Source organism: Rhinoderma darwinii, chromosome 2 (genome assembly GCF_050947455.1).
Source record: "Rhinoderma darwinii isolate aRhiDar2 chromosome 2, aRhiDar2.hap1, whole genome shotgun sequence".
In the NCBI taxonomy this organism is placed as follows: domain Eukaryota; kingdom Metazoa; phylum Chordata; class Amphibia; order Anura; family Rhinodermatidae; genus Rhinoderma; species Rhinoderma darwinii.
In genome coordinates this window covers 463,999,317-464,019,469 of record NC_134688.1, presented here as the reverse complement: position 1 = coordinate 464,019,469, position 20,153 = coordinate 463,999,317, and the positions used below count along the sequence as shown (strand labels likewise).

General features: G+C 41.7%; 1 protein-coding gene across 2 annotated transcripts in view; it reads left to right on the top strand.

The window, feature by feature from the left end:
- Positions 1-20,153, top strand: part of HLCS (holocarboxylase synthetase) — a 141,417-nt gene that overhangs the window by 52,597 nt on the left and 68,667 nt on the right. For both annotated transcript variants that reach the window (XM_075854600.1, XM_075854599.1), the window contains one exon: positions 844-1,115. In XM_075854600.1, the coding sequence (XP_075710715.1) occupies positions 844-1,115 (272 nt within the window). The remainder of the gene's footprint in view (positions 1-843; positions 1,116-20,153) is intronic.

Here is a 20,153-nt window from a genome sequence, read left to right as displayed (position 1 = left end):
CACGATCTTCTTTTCAGAAGCCTCGGACTACATTACAACGCTCGTCCATCATACAGTTTTATGCTAGTAGAAAGGCAATCTGTAATATTATATCTGTACAATAACCACTACACTTCATAAAATCTGGAAAGTCATGAAAACCAAAGACATTATCCCGAGTGACGGTACATCACTATGGAGGCCATCCTCCAACTTTCACAGTCCCCCAAATAGGAAATCGGCCACATTGTAGGGCTCCCAGCTCCATTACCTGTATTGCTCCTACTTCTATTTGGGGTAACAGATATATATTTGTGAATTGCTAATAATGGTTTACTGTCACCCTCCAATCAACTGTTCTTGGCAGGGGAAGTCAACGACCAGTGTTCATTTCTAAAAATCAATGGGTCATTCATGTAATGACACACAATGTCCTCCGGAGCATGAACTCCTCTTTGTTTCAGCTCTCAACTTTGATTTATAGGGATCTCAAATAGGGAGTTTGTGTTAAAGGGACTATCTTCATGAGAACATATGGACATCATAGATGGTGGTTCCCCGCTCAGGGGCCTCCCTCTACAAGCCAGAGTGTAGTGCCGCTAGGTATCGGTGGTTGCCGCTCTCACAGACCCAGTCTATTCATGTATTCCATGGGCGGCCATCCATGTGAAATGATTCAACCGCTTTCCGAAGCCGAACCCGTGGCAATCAGTTGATCGCCGGGCTAAATAAATAAGTCTGATCCAGACTATCAATTTAATAAGCTCTTCTAGCTTGTGGTATTTGCTTTTGCCTTCACAATTGATAATTATACCCTCTAGCTGTAGTCCTCCATGATATTTTATGGTTATGTCTCTCGTATAGGATGAATACCTTGATGTTCTTCAGTGGATTAAATCAAGGAGAAACAAAAATGATTTGATAAAATCTAGCAGGATGTCTCTGAAAATCTGTGACTCCCCCCAACATGATGTGGACATCACTCCATCTCTAGCTCCACTTATAACTGGAGAAGAATGCTTCGTGTCTGAGGACTTCAACCTTGACAAGTATAGGGAGAATCTCCAAACCGAAAAGCTTGGCAAAGTCGTACTGTTTTCAGAAGTCACCACTTCCACATTTAATGTTCTTGATGGGTAAGTTCAACCTAGAGACTTATTTCTTCTTGTGTGAATTATTTAATGTGACCAAATCTGAAATCCAACCCTTGAAATAGGAGCAACCATGAATGCCATAGTGTTGTTGTACCTTGTGTTACCTAAATTTCACAGAACGTATAATTCCATAGAACTCACTGGGACAAATATGCCTATTGGTCTGTGATCTGTATAGTGGATTGGTTACAGTCCATATTGAAGAAAATCTCAGAATGTCTTCAGAATTGTGGCCCTCCCTAGGTAAAATTAACTATGTGGGGGACCCCTTCTGGGAATTCCAGTTTTTAGGTGTTCTCTTAGGGAGAACTAATGGGTAATTTACCTGCAACGACTCTTAAGGGGAAGCAACCCATTATATGGAGGTTGATTTCAGTGCGTGTAGGCAGTAATGGAACTGTCGGCTATAGCTAATAGAGAAGGGGTGGGAGGACTTTTACATGGTTTTGTCTAACTCCGACCTTCCATTTTAAATATCATGGTCTTGCTTCTTGTAACCCAACTGCTTATCTGCTATTAATTTGCAAGGGGCGCTGTATAATACCACATAATGGTCGTCTTCTCCAATAAATGGTCCCCTATGTTCCTATTCAATACCATACAATGTTCTGGATAAGATGGCTGAATATATTGCCACCAACCTCTCTTGCCCCCTCCCAAAAGCAGAATTACCAGAGTGTTTGTTTATTAGAAACTTGAAAACTTTTCTGATACCTGCCTCTGGGGCATTTTAATAAAGTGTAGGAACCCCTTTAAGGGGTTATCTCCTTTTTTTTTTTCTTTTTCTTTTTTTTAAGACCGGTCCCCTGACTAAGTGATCATGGGGTGTGCCTTTTGTAAACTGAAAACCTACGAGTGTTCCATTACCCTACAACGCCACCGCAGGGGAAATTAAGTATTACACAGTTCCCACTGAAGTCAATGGGCAGTCTGTGTAATCCACGCATGTGCCAGGTCCTCCAGAGCGAGACACTCTCTGCTCAGACTAGTAAATTAAGGTCCTGAATGGTGACCCCCATTAACTCAGAATTCCCTAATATGGTATTTTTGATCATTCTAAATCCGATAACCCCTTTAATAAAATATAAATAGAAAAATAGTAACTTCCCTTCAGTGCTGATTACTTCAGGCAATATTTCTGTCTACTGCCACCAATCTACACCACCCGTTAGAAAAACTTTTCGTTTTCGGCTAAATCCATTGACAATCCAGTATGTATGTGGTTCTTCCAGACTGTCTCGGGTATTGCATCTCTGTAGGTGTTGATGTGTCGGCCATGTACGATAATTAAAAATTATAGTTTACTATATATTCACCCGATCCAAACCTGCTTGATAATTTGAGGCATCCGAGCTTGCTCGTGTCTACCAAGTAACTTTCATCCAGCCGTAATCTTCTGCGTATGGTCAACATAGATCATAATAATAATAGGGCTCATGGTATTTTTTTGCCCAGCACAGTCACTGTGTTTTATAACTTGACATTTGGACAGCAGATCCTAGTGTTTATGTATTCATTATGTTGTCTTGTACAACTTAACACGCATTAGAAATGATATTTGCAGCGAGACGCGGCTTTGTCTGTCCGCGAGATGATTGGCTGACTCTCGCGGATGGTCTCTGGGGTTCAGAAGATAATGGATTGGTTAGAGCAGCGTATCTCTACTGGGATAATAAATGCAGGGATTAGATTCGGCTTGACAATTGCTTTTTAAGTTAGAAATGTTCCTCTCTTTCTCTTTCTCATCTTTCTGTTGATTTGAATACGCTTGAGCAATTTTTACCATTTTGATTTTTTTTTTTTTAAATAAGGAATAGGCAATGGTGAGACTTCATCTTTCAGCTTTATACATTTATGCGTGATTTATTTATTCAAACGCAATTCCCAGTCTGGTGTGAAATTCCTCCTAGCGTACTATTGACCATAGGGGGCAGTAGAATGGGTCTATGACATTTTTTGGGCCAAATATGGGCTCCGAGCAGATGACACTGTTCTTGGCAGCTCATACAAAGTGCGTTACTCAGCAGCGGAGGACACTGAGCACAGGAGAAAGCACCTCTCAGGGTAAAGAAAATAGGAAACCCTTTCTCCATCCTACGGCATGATGAGGCACAGCAATTATAAAATGGGCAATACGTTCCATGCAGGGTTGCCAACCGTCCGTAAATTCCTGGACAGTCCGTAAAAATAAGGGTCTTTTTCCAGCGTCCGTAAAAAAAAAATTGATGCATCCGTGATATTTTTGGAATTGAATGAGTTTTTGCCAATCATTGGGATTGTAATTATGATTGGTTTAGAGGTCACAGCACTTGCTGCGAGTGTGTTCATGTCACTATTCTAAGCTATAGACATGTATTACTTATAATCTTCATGATTCATTGTGGTTTTCCAAATTGTCCGTAAAAAATATTTACTGTACGTGATTTTTGGATAAGTTGTCCTGAAAAAAACAACATATCAGGTTGGCAACCTTGGTTCCATGTCAAAGTTTTTTTTTGATCCTAGAACAATGTTGATTGGCACCTGGACCCCTGGAATCTCTCCAAACCTCCCAACTTCGTACACAGCAAATAACATATTGTCTTTCTTGTTCCCATACACACCATTTTGTTTTGTACCGTTTTTATCCTAAAGCTTCATCTTGTGTAAATATTTCATCCTTCATTTTGACTGATTCGGAGGTACCTAAAACAAGTCTGTGTAGCCTGGAGAGGAAGTCTGTTGTATAGCTCATAGAACTTCCTGTATATGGAAATAACTACCAGAGTAATAGATATAGCAGCTGCTATGGGGCCTCGCAGCTGAAGAGCCTATCTCCACACCGAGTTCAGGTGTGGTTGTTGATCACTGATGGAATGGGCTGTGCAGAATTGAATGCGGATAACTTGGAGACCAAGAACAGGAAGATCATCCACAAGGAACAGAACAGAGACCAAATTAATTATAAGCTTTCCATGCCCTAAACCCACTTTCTCCTGAAGGTGGCTTCATAGCAGAACTTGAAATGGGGCTCTACGGTAGATTTTTACACCCTTATACTTGTGCAAGTAGGTACTTCTAGTCATGTGGTGGTCTCCTATACAGGAAGTCAAGTAAGTGGTTGTTCGGAAACCTGCGGTACCACAGTCAAACTATGTATTTGTGGTTGCTGTAGTAGAGTTGGACTTTGACCAAGCGCAAGTTGTCAAAATTGACCACATACTTACATAGTTAGTACTGATGCAAAAAGACTTATGTCCATCCAGTTCAACCAAGGGATGGGAAAAATTGAAGGGAAGATGAGTAAACTATAGAACTTTTTCTTCGGCCCCATGCACACGAGCGGGTTCGGTCCGTGATATACGGTCCACATGTCCCGGACCGAACACAGTGCAGGGAGCCGGGATCCCAGCATCATAGTTATCTATGACGCTAGGAGTCCCTGCCTCTCCGCGGAACTACTGTCCCGTACTGAAAACATGATTACAGTACGGGACAGTTGTCCCGTAGCGAGTCAGTGACACCTAGCGTCATAGATCAGTATGGCGCTAGGATCCCAGCTCCCTGCACTGGGACATGCGGACCCTATATCACGGACCGAACACGGTCGTGTGCACGGGGCCTTACCTCTATTAATTCACGTCTCCAACAATATTGGGTGATTTTTATTTTTTTTTAAGGAATTTTTTTGAATTGATTCTCTTGTTGTTTTCTGTGGACTGGTGAATATGCAGATTGGTGAATCCGGCTACTTGATTTTCTCATCTCGAATAACCATCCAGTTCCTTTTTTGCTGTCATTTTGCAAAGCAAGTGCATGCATGTTCTGCCTAGTTTTTCTGCACGTCTGCTATTATTCGAGAGTGAGTGCCCCCCTAACATAATCATCCTAGTTACAGCTCTGCCAGTTTTGAGATTATAAAAATGTTGCCCCCTCCTGTGTATTCTTTTCGCAGCGCTAATGAGGACACTTAGAAGCCTATGTAGATTCTGACCACAGAACAAGTCAAATCTTGCCAACAATAATACAACATATATATTAATATGTAAAACATCAACAAAGACCATCTGGAGATCTAATGAATAATCAAGGGATTCCAAATTAAACTATAGATTTTTTTTTTTTTTCCTCCCCTGCTCCGAATCTTTAGGACAACACTGTCAAATTCAATTTAGTCAGCCCGGGCCTAGAATCCATTTTTCAAACTTTCTATGACAGGACTAATCGCTTCCACCTGTTGTTTGACTCGGAGCCTTGACTGGCATCTTACCAGTCAGGGTGGAAACATATACACACCGACTCTTATTAGACTCCGGCTGTTTCTCTGCTGTGAGGTCATTCAGCCATTAAATTAATTCCATCCCGTTTTTTCTTTTTTCCTCTCTTTGCTGTGCTTTTTTTTTTTTTTGTACGTATATTATATCGATTTATATGTAGGTAGTCAGTGGGTAGACTTTCATTGCCTAAGTTTTTGCGAGCCGAGTCGGCAAGTTACTAGAAAACTACCTCTCTTTCTTTGGCGGGGCTTTGCAATGTGACACATCATTACGAGCGGTCACTAAACTGATGACTAATCCGAGCATGACACGCTCCTAATGGCTTCATGCGTCCGAAAGCAGCAGTTTATCATTGTCTCAGTCCTAACATTTTTGTAGCAAGAAGAGATGAAGGCTTTTTAATAATGGAGGAATTTTGCCGGTAAGAATGGGCGGATGTCTTACTAACATATTGTGTATAGGGGCATTTTTGTTGGGAGTTTTTTATTTTATTTTTATGATCTATAAATTGTCATTTTTTTTTACCTTAAGTTTTTTTCTTTCCGTCACGGAAAACAATTCTAAAAAACCAAAAACAGACACCAAACTACAGCCACACTATCTTATATGTAGTGCCACTGTCTACCAAAACATGGACCTGCAATAGATAAAAAAAAGTAGACAAGCAAAGTGACATATCACCTGATACGGTGGCCCAGACCTTCTCAAAAATGTTGCGGCAGATCCTACTTGGTAGCGTAATTTTTACATATGGAGTCCTCTTAATAAGTGGTCTGTTTTAGTCTATTTGTTTGCTAGGTGAACAAGGAAACATTTTATATTTTATTTAGTGCTGTACAGAGAATACATTCACATCTCTCTTCTTCGTACTATTTCACGGCCAATTTTATAAAGCCAATCAACGGAAGACTATAGGAGTAAACCGTAGAACCTTAGGGAAATGTGTTAGAAAACTAGGAGGATCCTAGTGACAACCACTACTAATGGCTACCCATCATGTAAAATGTATTATAATGCCCAGAAGGGCTTTATTGCCCCAAAAATGCACATGATCAGTACAAAGACGTAATATTGGTCACGAGGCGGTTGCCAATTTAGACAAGTCTATCCTGCTTCCCTAAAATGTGATCAAATCTCTTGACCCTGTCCAATATTGATACCTAAAGTGGGCGAAAATCTCCTCGTCCCCTACATTACCAATATATCATCATATTTGGTCCAAAAATCAGGTCATAAAAAATTTCAATTTGTCTGATCCCTGTTGTAATTTTTAATACAGGGAATCCTTCAGATGACTTCGGCACAAAATGCATATTAAAGGGGTATTCTCATCTTCTTAATCATTGCTAATATCACAGCCACCACGAATATATTCACTTTACTAAACGATTTAATTTTGCAGAAATATACGGTTCTCCAGCAATTTTTTTTTTATCTCCCCCTTGTTGTTTGTAGCTTATGGTTTCTGGTACCGACAACAGCTGCCGGGGCCATGCTTGCACCGCTTTGGCACATCAGTTGATTGTAGAGGCTGGCTGGGGTCATGGGGGTATTTGCGACCGCTCCCGACTCGGCCACCTCTCTCCATCCCTATAGAGGTCTATGGAGGACCCCAGGGCATGCGCAGGCTCACCGTACACTGCTGATGCTTCAAGTTTAGATCGCAGCATCGGGAGCGCTTACCTTCAGGGCAGCTTGGCGTTTTTATCATCACAACGTCGCTGTCTTGGACTGTCGATCAAACGGAAGAGTACTGCACCACAGAGAGCAGCAAATGCGGAAGTGGCAGGCAGCGGCGGCTCCGGACTTTAGATTAAATGGATGATGGGAATGGTGTTTTAACCAATACATTTTTCAAATCTCAAAAAAGCATGTTTTTATATCACATTAAGGCCTTATTCACACGAGCGTATTTCACGTCCGTGTTACGCGTTTTAAAACCACGGACCTACGCAATTCAATGGGGCCATTCAGTGTTTTTCACGCAGCGTGTCCGCTGCGTAAAACTCACTGCATGTCCTATTCTTGTGCGTTTTTTTAGGCGCATCACGCACCCATTGAAGTCAATGGGTACTTGAAAATCACGGACAGCACATGGACGCACATCCGTGTGCCATACGTTTTTCACGCATCAGTTGCTAAAAAAATGATGAGGAAAAAATAAAACCTCTCCTTCAGTTTATTTTGCTAACGTAAAGAACGCGCGACGTACGGATGACATACACGCGTAAAAAACGCAGACACCTACCATACACGGAACTGCAACGCAGGAAAAACGCTGCGATTTTTATGCGCTCGTGTGAATAAGGCCTAAAGTAAATAGTAATGAGTTGGCAGAGACTGATGCCATCATGTAGGAATAAAGAACATGTATCCAGACTGTGAAGATTTATAGGTTCCTTTTTTATTTTTTTATTCTGACAAAATACTAGTGTGAATAAGGCCTAACATGAATCCTAACGTCATAAAAAAAATCCTGTAAAGAAATGCGTGAACTATAAAAAAAATAAATATATAAATTCTGAAAAAATATATTTTTTATTTAAAATTGTTTTTAATTTAAAAAAAATATTAAATTAAATGTGACATTGGGGACGGATGGTACTATAATATGCAGATACACCTATATTTATGCATTAAGTTCCGCAGGTGTGTGTGAACTGCGGCCTGTATTCTTCTGCCTTGTAATGAATTCATAATCCAGTGTGTGGAATTGCTGGGTGAATGCTTTTCCTTCGTTTCTGGGCTTTGATAAATTGCAAAAAGTGAGAACATTGGTACAAGTAGAACTGGCAATACCTGAAACTCACTGCCTCGGGGCTGACTGCATAAGTAATGCCCTCAGAATACACCCCTTAATGGCTGTGCTGACACTGCAAAGCTTCTCCACCTGCGTGCGCATAAGGCTTATATTTTTTTACGACATGCAAGGGCAGACATGGTGATCTGGGCCCCTGGCATTAAAGGTCACGGGCCCTTCACCAATGACTATAGCCATGATGCACTTGGTTCGAGTAAAAATACAGCATTTGAGGATCACTTCTATATTATAGTGTTGTAACATGGGCCACTTTTAGGCGTGGGCCCTCGGGCACTGCCCTAATGCCCGCATGATCATTTTGACACTGTGTTACTGTCTTCTTCTGAGGAGCCGTTTCCCGTAAAATAAAAAAATGACCAGTAAAAATAGGCTCACGAGTACTATATCGTATAAAAAAAAAAATTCAGCTATTTTTGAGTTTTAGATATTTGTGGCCATTATTGCTGCCCCTTCAGGGGCTGACATTGCAGCTTTTCCGGCGTTCTCAAAGGCAAATCTACTTAGTAATGTGACCGTATAGGTGTAGGGCATGTGTCTTTGCATAACTAGACAAATTGTTCAGTAGCTAAGAAAGCTGGTAGACCACCTCTGAGGGGGCCGCTATGGGGGCCACATTTTTAAAAATGTTCTCAGAATTTTTTGAATCTGCCTTGCCTAGTATCCCACTCCCCTTTTGGTATTTCTACTTGACTAAACCGTTTTTCTATTCGGGTATCCTAGAGTGACAACCGCTGTGGACGTGTAATGTTTTTGGATTCTACCCATATTTTTTTTTTTTGATTTCTGAATGTGAAATCCTGGCTAGTTTTATAAACACTCAGAATTGTTGTTGAGGCTCTAGAAAAGCTGGGTGGCGGTCCCTAACTTAGCTCAAATAACGGCCATATTGGTCGTCGCCCACTTTTCACATGGCAAATGACACCCTAAAAATCCAAAAATTCTTATACTAATACTTTTTTTTTTTTTTAAGCTGATAACTAGAGAAGTTGGAAAATGCCTGGTTTAGGTAGTCAGGGTCACGGCGCTGAGTTACTTATTTCATTTGAAACAGGTTAATTTGTGTTTGACTTTTAATCCACTGGAAGTCAAAGGCCACGGGTTAATTTTGTTTTCAGATAATCAAATGATTGTCTCGAAAATCCAGCTCCCTGCTCAGAATTAGCTGACACTGACCCCCCATAAACGCGTTAAAAATATCAGAATCTTTTCCCCCTCTTGTTCCTCACGGTCCCTGCGGCCTAATTTTCTTCCAATTATACCGGGAGTGCAAATATTTTAACAATCTTATTTTGTATTCACGTGAAGTTTTCAGTCATAACACCTCATATCCTTGAGGCTCAAGTGTCCTTTTAATTGTAAAGGGAACATTTCATTTCCCCTCACGCTGATTTGGAGTCTGTGGGATTTCTGTAAAGACAGATTTCTCATTTTTATTTAACCCTTGTTAAAAAGAAAATGCCGGGCCTCCTGAAAATTGTCTCTGAGAAGAAGTGGCCTTGTTACCAGTAGCAACCAATCAGAGTTCAGCTTTCATTTTTAAAACAACATACTGGAGAATTGAAAGGTGGACACTGAGTGGTTGCTATGGGCAACACTGTCACTTTTTTCTCTGTTGTGAAACTAGGCCCATAGGGCTCTTGTATTAAGGGATTGCATGCCAGTTATTTTTGGCGCGGTTATCTTCAGTCGTGACACACACATTTTTTATATTTGATATTGAATACATTTTTTTGAATATTGTAAATGCCAAGTTATGTCCATTTTACATTCGGAAAATAAAGAGAAATCAAAGTTATTCTAAATTAGAGTAAAAATTTTGCAGTACGATCATAGATATGGCGCCATATTCTCTGACGCCTGTACCAAATATTTGGTGTACCATGTTGGCATATTTTCGTATTCATTAACCCCTTCCCGCCGCAGCCCTTTTTCAGATTTTCATTTTCGTTTTTTCCTCCCCACCTTTTCGTAGCGCCATTTATTTTGCCATATAATGTACTAGGAAACGGGAAAAAAATTATTTGTGGGGTAGAAAATGAAAAAAAAACGCGATTCCGCCATGTTTTTTTGCGTGCCATTTTTACAGAATTCACTGTACAATTAAAACAACATGTTAATTTTATTCTGCGGGTCAATACGATTACGGCGATACCAAATATATGTAGTTTTTTCTATATTTTACTACTTTTACAAGTAAAAACCAAAGTGTAAAAAAGAAAATTTCTTTTGCGTCGCCAAATTCCGAGAGCGGTAACTTCTTTATTTTTCCGTCAATTAAGTGGTATGAGGGCTTATTGTTTTGCGGGATAAGCTGTAGTTTTTAATGATACCATTTTGGGGTACATGCAATGTTTTGATCACTTTTTATTTCATTTTTTGTAGGAGATTAGGTGACCAAAAAATAGACATTCTGGCGTTTACAATTTTTGTTTTTTACGGCGTTCACCGTGCGGGTTAAATAATGATATATTGTGATAGTTCAGACTTTTACGGACGCTGCGATACCAATTATGTTTATTTATTTAATTTTTTACTATGCTCTATGGGGAATATGGGAAAAGTTTTTTTTTTTTTTTTAAACTTTAAAAATGTCTTTACATTTTTTTTTACACAAAAAAACAAACTTTATTTAACTCATTATTTAATTTTTTATTAATCCCCCTAGGGGACTTCAACCAGCGATCGTTAGATCGCTTGCACGATATACTGCAATACTAATGTATTGCAGTATATCGTGATTCTGACAGTCTCCTATGAAGCCCTGCCGGAGGCAGAGCTTCATAGAAGTACCAAGATGGCGGACCTGGGGGACTTCGTCAGGCCCCCAGGCATTCGTGCAAACCAACGGCTCCCCCCGATCTCGCCGCGGGGGGGGCGTTGAGACGTTACAGGGGATCGCCCCCCTGTTTTTAGTAATTTAAATGCCGCGATCTCTAGTGAACGCGGCATTTAACGGGTTAAAGAAGCGGGATCGCGCTAAAACGCGATCCCGCTCGTAACCCGGAAGTGTCGGCTGTAACACACAGCCGACACACTCGCTCTATGGAGCGGACTCAGCCCGTGAGCCCGCTCCATATTCCCCCACCCGGCGTGCGCCGTATATATACGGCGGATGTCGGGAAGGGGTTAATTTTATTTTAGAGGTCGCAGACCGAAACTGCCCTGAAAACGGGTCGTAAAAGGGGTGTGGTTTATGTTAATTTGCAATAAAAAAGGGGCCATTCTGGTCATTCGGGGGACTTTTTTTTTTTTTTGAGCAGAATGGTGGCAGGGCTTAAAATGTCCTGCAATTAGGGATACAAATGCTGGGAAGTATGTGGGGGTTTTTTTTTTTTTGTTTCTTTTTGCTGTGGCCATCTGTTTAAAGGTTATTGAATGGTAATGTATGAGACGGCCATTCACACATTGCTGTTTTGTTTTATTCCGTTTCTCTTGCTGTGGGTGTAGTTAGTTGGTTTTATAATAATATTTTATTTTTTAACGTCAATGGGGAAAAGCCTCAATGTAAATAGAAAAATGTAAAAAAAAAAATTACCCACAGTACCTAGGTTTCCATAGAAACATTACTAGAAATATTTCTATGAACTGTTTCTTTAAAATAAAATACCTTTAAAATAAAATACCACCTGGCATGGCGGCCTACAGAGTTCCAGAAGTTCTAGAATCCCCGTTTTTTTTCCTTTTAGGATAACGTCGTCTATTATACGGCATCCATTAGAGCATGCTGTAATTTCTTAAGAAAAAAAAATAAAAAATCAGACTTTTTTTTGGGTTGACTATTATGTTGCGGATTTTATCCACAGAATTTGCAAAATCAGCATGCAGCGGATTTGTTGCTGATTTAGGGAAAAATCTGCAGAAAAAAAATCCACTACACCTAAACGTACACTTGCACTACAAAAAAAAATAAATCTATGTATATTTACATTTAATGCCCATCTCCAGTATTGGGAACTGACTGCTATCTTCTCTTGCATTGTGTGGGGCAAACATGTTGAAAGGGCCATGCTGGTCAGTGGGCAGATCCAGAGTAGTCACCCATGCCTATCTGTAAAGGATCTGCCAGACACAGCTTCTGTGTCGACGCCCGTGGTTAATCAGTCTGCACCTGCTCCTAGGTCTGATAGAGTGACTCGATCTGCTACCACTCCGGCTGGTAGGCTCAGGAGTGGGAGAACCTATCACAGCCTGGCCAGACGGTTCTAGCTCCCGCCCTCGGTTTATTTATACCCTCATTTCCTGCTTGTCTTTGCCTGTGATTCTTTCCTGTTTCCTGGCTCTGCTGCTCCTGCTATTATTATTATTGACCTTGCTTCATTTGGACCCTGGCTTTACTTACTACGCTCCTGCTCTGCGTTTGGTACCTCGTACACTCCTGGTTTGACTCGGCTCATTCACTACTCCTGTTGCTCACGGTGTTGCCGTGGGCGACTGCCCTATTTCCCTTAGTTTCTGTGTACCCTTGTCTGTCTGTCGTACACTTATTGAGCGTAGGGACCGTCGCCCAGTTGTACGCCGTCGCCTAGGACGGGCCGTGCAAATAGGCAGGGACTGAGTGGCGGGTAGATTAGGGCTCACCTTTCTGTCTCCCTACCCCGTCATTACACTATCACTATGTGGCCGCCCAAACTTCCTTCTTGGATTTGCGATTTGTAAGGATTATCCAATAGAGAATTTGAAGGACCCCTTTTTAGGGAGAGGGAGATCAGCAGTTGTGATATACATTTTGCACCACTGATCTTAAGAAACCAGGACACAAATTGAAATTCCACCTGTCAGATCCTTATTTCCCTGAAGAGAGATTTCGGGAGACCATTGGCCAGTTCTCGTATACAAGTGTTGAAATTGGCGGGGTCGGCCAAGAAAAATTTGGTGTCTGTGGCCTTAAGCAACTCTGTAGGCTAAACCTCCTACAGATGTGTCCAACCTTACTTTTTCTTGAATTGCGTCATGGCTCTGTTCACACTTTTTTTTTTTTTTTTGTCAGACTTCAATTGCTTTTTTTTGATAATCAGAATAGTGGAAACATGACTGATCGATTGCAAGTCATTGGAGAAAAAAACTGATCCGTCATGACTGATCATGACTGATCATAACCGATCCGTCATGGCTTCTGTAAAACCGGAAATCATGACGCGAGTGTGAAGTTAAACAATTTTATCATGATACCAATGCCATACAATCTCGTACTATCCATTAAAAAAATGTATACAGTAAACGTATATTTTTTAACATGGGAGACTTTGGGCAATGGATGGTCGACGGATGTGCAACCGTCAGAGGCATCCAATAAAAAAAAGGGAGGGAAACATATACGTTTTTAACATGAAGGTCAGTGGTCGACGGATGGCCAATGAATGCTTCTGATGGATGCCACCGTGGGGCATAGACTCCCATGTAAAAAAACAACTTATACGTTTAACATATATATTTTTACTGGATGGCGCGGGATTGTATTGCATTGGTATCTTGACAAATTGTATAATTTAACGCAATTCGAGAAAGTATTGGGCGGACACATCTGTAGGAGTATGTGTTTTGTATATGTATTTTTACTGAATTTACAGATTTTTTTAACATGGGAGTCTATGGGCGATTGATGGCTGACGGATGGAATATCTCGAAGGAATACCTTTTTTTTTTTTAATGTTTGCCTAACATCTTGCGCAACCCATATTGGGTTATTGTCGGAGAGAAAGTAAGGGAGAACGCATCTGTACATACATATTTGCGGAAGTGATGGGTAAGATTTCCAAAATGTTAATTTTTTTTCAAGAAGGATTCCCTTTATTTATTATATTTTAGGAATAGGGAAAAGAGGAAAAGAGTTGTAGTTCCTATTAGAAATGGAAAAGGATTCCCTTTATGCCTCATGCACACGACCGTTGTGCCACTCGGGCCGTTTTTGACGGCTTCCGAGTGGCACCCGTTAGTCTTCACGGACCCATTCACTTAAGCGGGTGAATCGGGTCCTTGAAAATGGTCCGAGTCTCTGATCCGAGGAAAGATAGAACATGTCCTATCTTTCCTCGGATCACTGACGGGACTCGGACGGCGGACACGGTCGTGTGCATGAAGCGTTAGTGAAGCTTTGAAGACTTGTGCAACTTGGAGGTATACAGTGAAACCTCTTTAAAAGACCACCTCTTTGAGAAGCCCCCCCCCCCCCACCCTTATCCAGACCAGATTTCCTGGGCCAGAGTTTCAGTTCCACCATATATTATACATAACGTCTATGTTCTTTGAGAAGACCACCTCCCTAGAAAACCACTTTTCAATGCAATTTTGGGTGATCGTCTTAAAGATGTTTCACTATATTATTTGGGGCGAGTAATATGGTAACATCTACGCTTTTAAAATAAACTTTGGAAACTTAAGTTTTCCATTGAGTGGTCATTAATCCCGATGTAGGGCTTTGCTATAAGCTCTGTGTCATAGATAGGCACCTGAATGCTACCACAGCGATTTCCTCCATTAGGGTTATTTATACTATTATATTACAGCACCTTACTGCTTCGGCTGAGCGTGCAGAATATGATCGTTTTGGGTTTTCAGAAGCATTATTCATTTCAACATAGTAATGAATCACTGACCTATCCGCACAATTACCGGGCCTTCTCGTAGCCAACATAAGTGACTATGGGTATGTGTTCTTTATAAAGAATGAGAAGATAAAATAACATTAAAGGCGCGCCAAATTTGGCGTGCCAGATCCTACTATAGAAGCCTCTCCATGGCAGGTAATGGCGGACAACCGGAAACAATTGTACTCCGCAATAGGGACAAGATGGACTATTGGTTTAAAGGGCCACTTGACCCAATGTCAGAAACGTGCAGTATTAATTAGGTGACCTGCTTATATCATTGACACATGTATGTAAATGTCTCAGAACGCGGGAAAATAGTGATCCCGAGGGTAAGGTTTACCTACCTAGAAACCCCAGTCCGTAATGGCAGATAAAGGAACACACCGGGCAAATCTGATACACATTGTTATGCCTAGCGTAGGTTCTGAGGGATCGGTGCATGACACAGGCATTATGTTTTTGGTGTCCTTTGAATCCTTGTGTCATACTCCACCCCCCTCTTGCTCTTCACTTGGCATAACATCGTGTACCAGTTTTATCCAGAGTGTCCCTTAAGCTTTAATACTCCATGGAAGAACAAAGTTATCAAAAGAAGATGGTTATGAGTCCTGTGTATTTATGAGGATAGCAATCCCCCCACCATCCTCACAGTGATTGATGGTAGAGACGGGGGGACCGTTCTGTATGAATTCACCGGACATATAGCTAGGAGTCCGGTGTATGTTTTTACACTCCTATTAGCCAAAAGGCATAATATTTTTTATGTTGTTTTGGCTAATAGAATATCGGATCTTTCCACTGTAATATGATGCCCTTACCTAAGGTGGCATATTCAGCAGATAGCTCTCCTTCCACCCCTTAACGCAAATGTTTTGCTTGTTTGTTTTTTTTTGCCACTTGGCGGCTGGAAGATACAATTTCTGTTCGCATATATAATACACTAACGGGCATTATGTTAGGCCTTTCCGATAGGCATGTAGCAATGGCAGTCCTAGTGGCTCCCAGCTGCCATTGCAACCCATCGGCATCTTGCGATCGCTTAACTGGGCTGGACTGAGAAAGTCCCTACTGTGTCAAAAACTTTTCTTCTGTGATCGCTATTGACCACACCATCTAAGGAGTTAAATGAGTGGGATCGGCGTTATCACCAATCCTGGTCGTTTCAGCGGGATGTCCACTGTAAAAACTTCCCACCAATGCCGTGGTGCAGGAAGGAGTTAAAAAAAAAATCTGATTTCTGTATTTTTATTATTATTACATTTTTTATGACTTTTTTTTAAATCCGTCGGCGGAGTATAAAGGAACGTTTGTTTTGGTTTTGACTTTAAAACCTATGTTATAGATTTAAAAAAAAAAGTTACAATCGGACTCGGCCGTGTTGCAGATGACAATACCAGATGTGCGGTAAAGCTGCCGGTGGCCACCTGCTTAGTGTGTGTAAAGTCCTGTGTGGTAGCTGATGTCATTTTGAATGCATGTGATTGAGAATAATTTTAACAGCGCAACCCGGATCGGGTTCACCAGGATCAATGCGAGAGGAATGTGCAGAATCTCTGTGTCCTGCTCTTTGCATCTGTTGGAGGAAAGGGGACAGGAAAAGCCACAGAGCAGATCTTTAAGTCACCGAAATCTGGGTGCATTGGTCGTGATGATTAAGAATGGGTCACAACTTAAGGCCAGGTTCCCACACCACCATTTTTTGCCCCCTATTTTTTTTTTCCTCAATTCCGGCATTCGTGGTAACTTTCCTTTGCACTCTCTTACGCTGTTGGGGGGAAAAAAAAATAAGGACGCCGGCTTTTCAGTTTTCCCATGGTTCAACGGCGTATGTGCCATAGAGGCAGCCCTATATGACTGCTATTGGCACCCCTATATTACTGGGTGGTGAGAGGAGCTGCAGTTTTAGCAAGTACAATGAAAATAGGAATGGGGGCAGCAGGGCCTTCTGTCACAGATGTTTAGATCGGTGGTGGTGTCAAGCAGCTGCTGAAAGGGACCCGTATTTTTATCTTTGCTATGGGGTCACTTATCCTTCGTCACTGTCATAGTGCTGTTTATATACAGTTTATCATGGAGCTATTGTGTTTCATGCCCTAAAAATAATGCCATCTGCCTTGAGTTGTAAAAATGTTTATGGCCCTTTATATTTTCAGTGTTGGCTGCTTTTTATTACGACTCCGTTAGAGCAAAGCTGTGATCAATGACTCCAGTTTAGTTGCATTGTTTATTATAAGTCTGCCATGGTCCGAAATCAACTTCCTGTCTTATCAGAGGCCCAGGTTGCTGCCTTTTCCCCCTTCCCCATGATTTACACTGCAGCTCTACTTGGAGGTACTGGATGTAAACACACATTGCTGTTCCTGTAGCTCTAGTACTGAACTGCAGTATTCCTCAATGGGATGTCTGACAGAAGAATCCTTTCCCTCATGGTGACTACTTAATGACACATCTCTCCAGTTGTGACAAACTCCCGAAAGATTTATATTGGCATCTCCATAAGCTTCAATTTTATTAGCTGCTTATCTAAAGTGCACCCGTCGACTCTTCTGACATGTTCTGTGTGTTTTAAGTAGGTACTTAAAATAACAATTACGGAGCATCTTCTTTTTTTAAAACCTGCACTGGGATGTTCCTCGGTTATTCCTCCTGGAAATGTATGATTTATTTTGACAACTAGGCTTTACCATTCCTCTTGTCAATATAGTGTGAACAGTGTCAAACTGTCTGACAAGAGGAATGGTAACTCCCAGTTCTCAATGTATTATACATATAAAATATGGAATTATGCATTTGAAAATGTTCATAATTCCTCCCTTAGGCCCAGATCAGGGCCTGATTTTGATGCGGAAATCGCGTCGGCATCAGCACCAAAAAACGTCCGAAACCGCCTCCCATTGATTTCAAGCGGAGGCGGTTTTTTCCTGGGGTGGCTTTTAACTGCTTGTGTTCTTTCTTGCCTCGGACCTCCTATTGAAATCAATGCTGCATTTTTTTAACTACGGTCCTCAATGGCCGCGGGGAAAAACTGCGGTAAGATTTCCTAAATGCTTTTTATGTGTAGCATGCGTTTTTCACGTCCGTGCAAGCACTTAATTTTAAAAATTTTTTTATATCTCTGCTTTTCAATGTATTTGATGCGTGAACCACGGACAGCACACGGATGTTATCCGTGTGCGGTCCGTGGTTTTCACGCACGTATAGACTTCAATGGGCGACTAGGTGGGTGAAAACGCACTAATATAGGACATGCAGTGAGTTTCACGCGACGGACACACGCGTGAATAACAACGCATATGTTACTCGCCCCATTGAATTGCATGGGTCTGAGTGATTGTAACGCACATCACACGGACGAGTATTACGCTCGTCTGAATGAGCCCTGAGGCAGGTTGTACGTACGTCGCTTTGCTTATGTCACATTTGCGTATTTTTACTTTATGTGGAGCTTTAGATGGAATAAAACGCTTATATTTGAAGGCTTCATTCACACACTAGAGCCGTGAGTACAGAGCCTGATGGCCGTACATGGAGTCTCAATGGCTCCATCCTAATGAGCAATAAGCACTGCATGTGCCACGCTACGTGGGCGGTGTATAGCATGGTGTTCTAATCTCTAGAAGCAATGCTAAAACCTCGTAATGTGGCATCTGTTGGAACATTTATTTTTTATATTTCAAAAATGGAGCAGCGATACGGCCGTGTTCACAAACCCTTGTCTGTAATAAAAATGTCAAAAAGAAATAGAACGAACATAGAATATACAGTAGAAATGTAAACAATGTGGTCCCAGTTCACCATCTTCTCGACCCCTTACAATCTGGTTTCCGCACGCTACAGAAACTTCCCTTACTAAAGTCTCGAATGACCTTCTGACGACTAAATCTAACGGCAAATACTCTCTGCTGATTCTTCTGGATCTCTCGGCAGCCTTTGACCCTGCGGACCAACAACTCCTACTCAATATGCTCCACTCTATTGGCCTGAATTCTCCTTCTTCTCCTCCCGCCGTTGCTATCGGGGGTTCCTCAGGATCAGTCCTAGGTCCACTCCTCATTTCTCTATTCAGCCCCTATTGGATAAACCATCAGCAGATTTGGCTTCCAGTACCATCTCTACGCTGATAACACCCAATTATATGCCTCTTCCCGTGACATCACCCGCGCTCTAATACAAAGCACCAGTGATTGTCTGTCCGCTATCTCTAACATCATGTCCTCTCTCTATCTGAAACTGAATCTTTCTAAAACTGAGCTCCTTGTGTTGCCACCATCTACTAACCTCCCTAAACCTGATGTCTCCATCTCAGTGTGTGGCACTATCATAACTCCTAAGCAGCACGCCCGCTGTCTTGGGGTTATGTTTGACTCCGATGTTTCCTTTACTCCTTTTATTCAATCACTTTCATGCTCCTTCACCTCAAAAACATCTCCAGAATCCGCCCTTTTCTTACTGTGGAAACAGCAAAAACTGTCATTGTCGCTGTGTTTCCCTCGTCTTGGCTTCTGTAACTCATTACTAGTCGGTCTTCCCCTCAATAAACTCTCCCCTCTCCAATCAATCCTTAATTCAGCAGCCAGGCTCCTCTCTGACCAAATCTCTCCTCCGTGCTGCACCTCCTTACATCTCCTCCCTCATCTCGGTCTACCACCAGACCCGTGCTCTATGTCCTGCCAATAATTAAAGGGGATGTCCGGGCACGGAGCGGTTTTTCATACTGACGACCTATCCACATGATACCGGATGTTATGCAGTGGCCGGTGTCGGAATGAGATGGCTCCATACACTGTATAGCGGCCGTGCTGCAGCTCTACTCCTATCCACCCAGTAAGAAAAGCAGCCCCGTGCCCGGACAACCCCTTTTAACCTCCTCCATTCTCCGAACCCGTCTCTAAGGTTTCTCTCGTGCTGCACCAGGAACGCTCTACCCGATTAGTTCCCAACATTCACAGTTTTATGCGTGAATCATCTTTTTAGATAGACCTATCACATTCCCTAATCGGTCACCTTTCCTTTGCCCCCCTTATTACATTAGTCCTCCGAACCCGACCCCTTCATTCAGCCGTATCCCCAACACTCCTTGCACCCTAATACACTTCATGTCTGTCATACACAGATACCGGCTGGTGAGCGGCTCATGCAGCTTTATGTTACTACCCCATATGTATAAAAGATGGGGGGGACCATTGTACTGAACAAGCGCTTGTTACATTGTCACCCCCTATTTCCTCATAGATTGTAAGCTCTTGCGATCAGGGTTCTCACTCCCCTTGTTTTAATGGTAATTAGTTATGTCACTATGTAATGTCTGTAAAGTGCTGCGGAATATGTAGGCGCTATATAAAAAAAAATTATATTA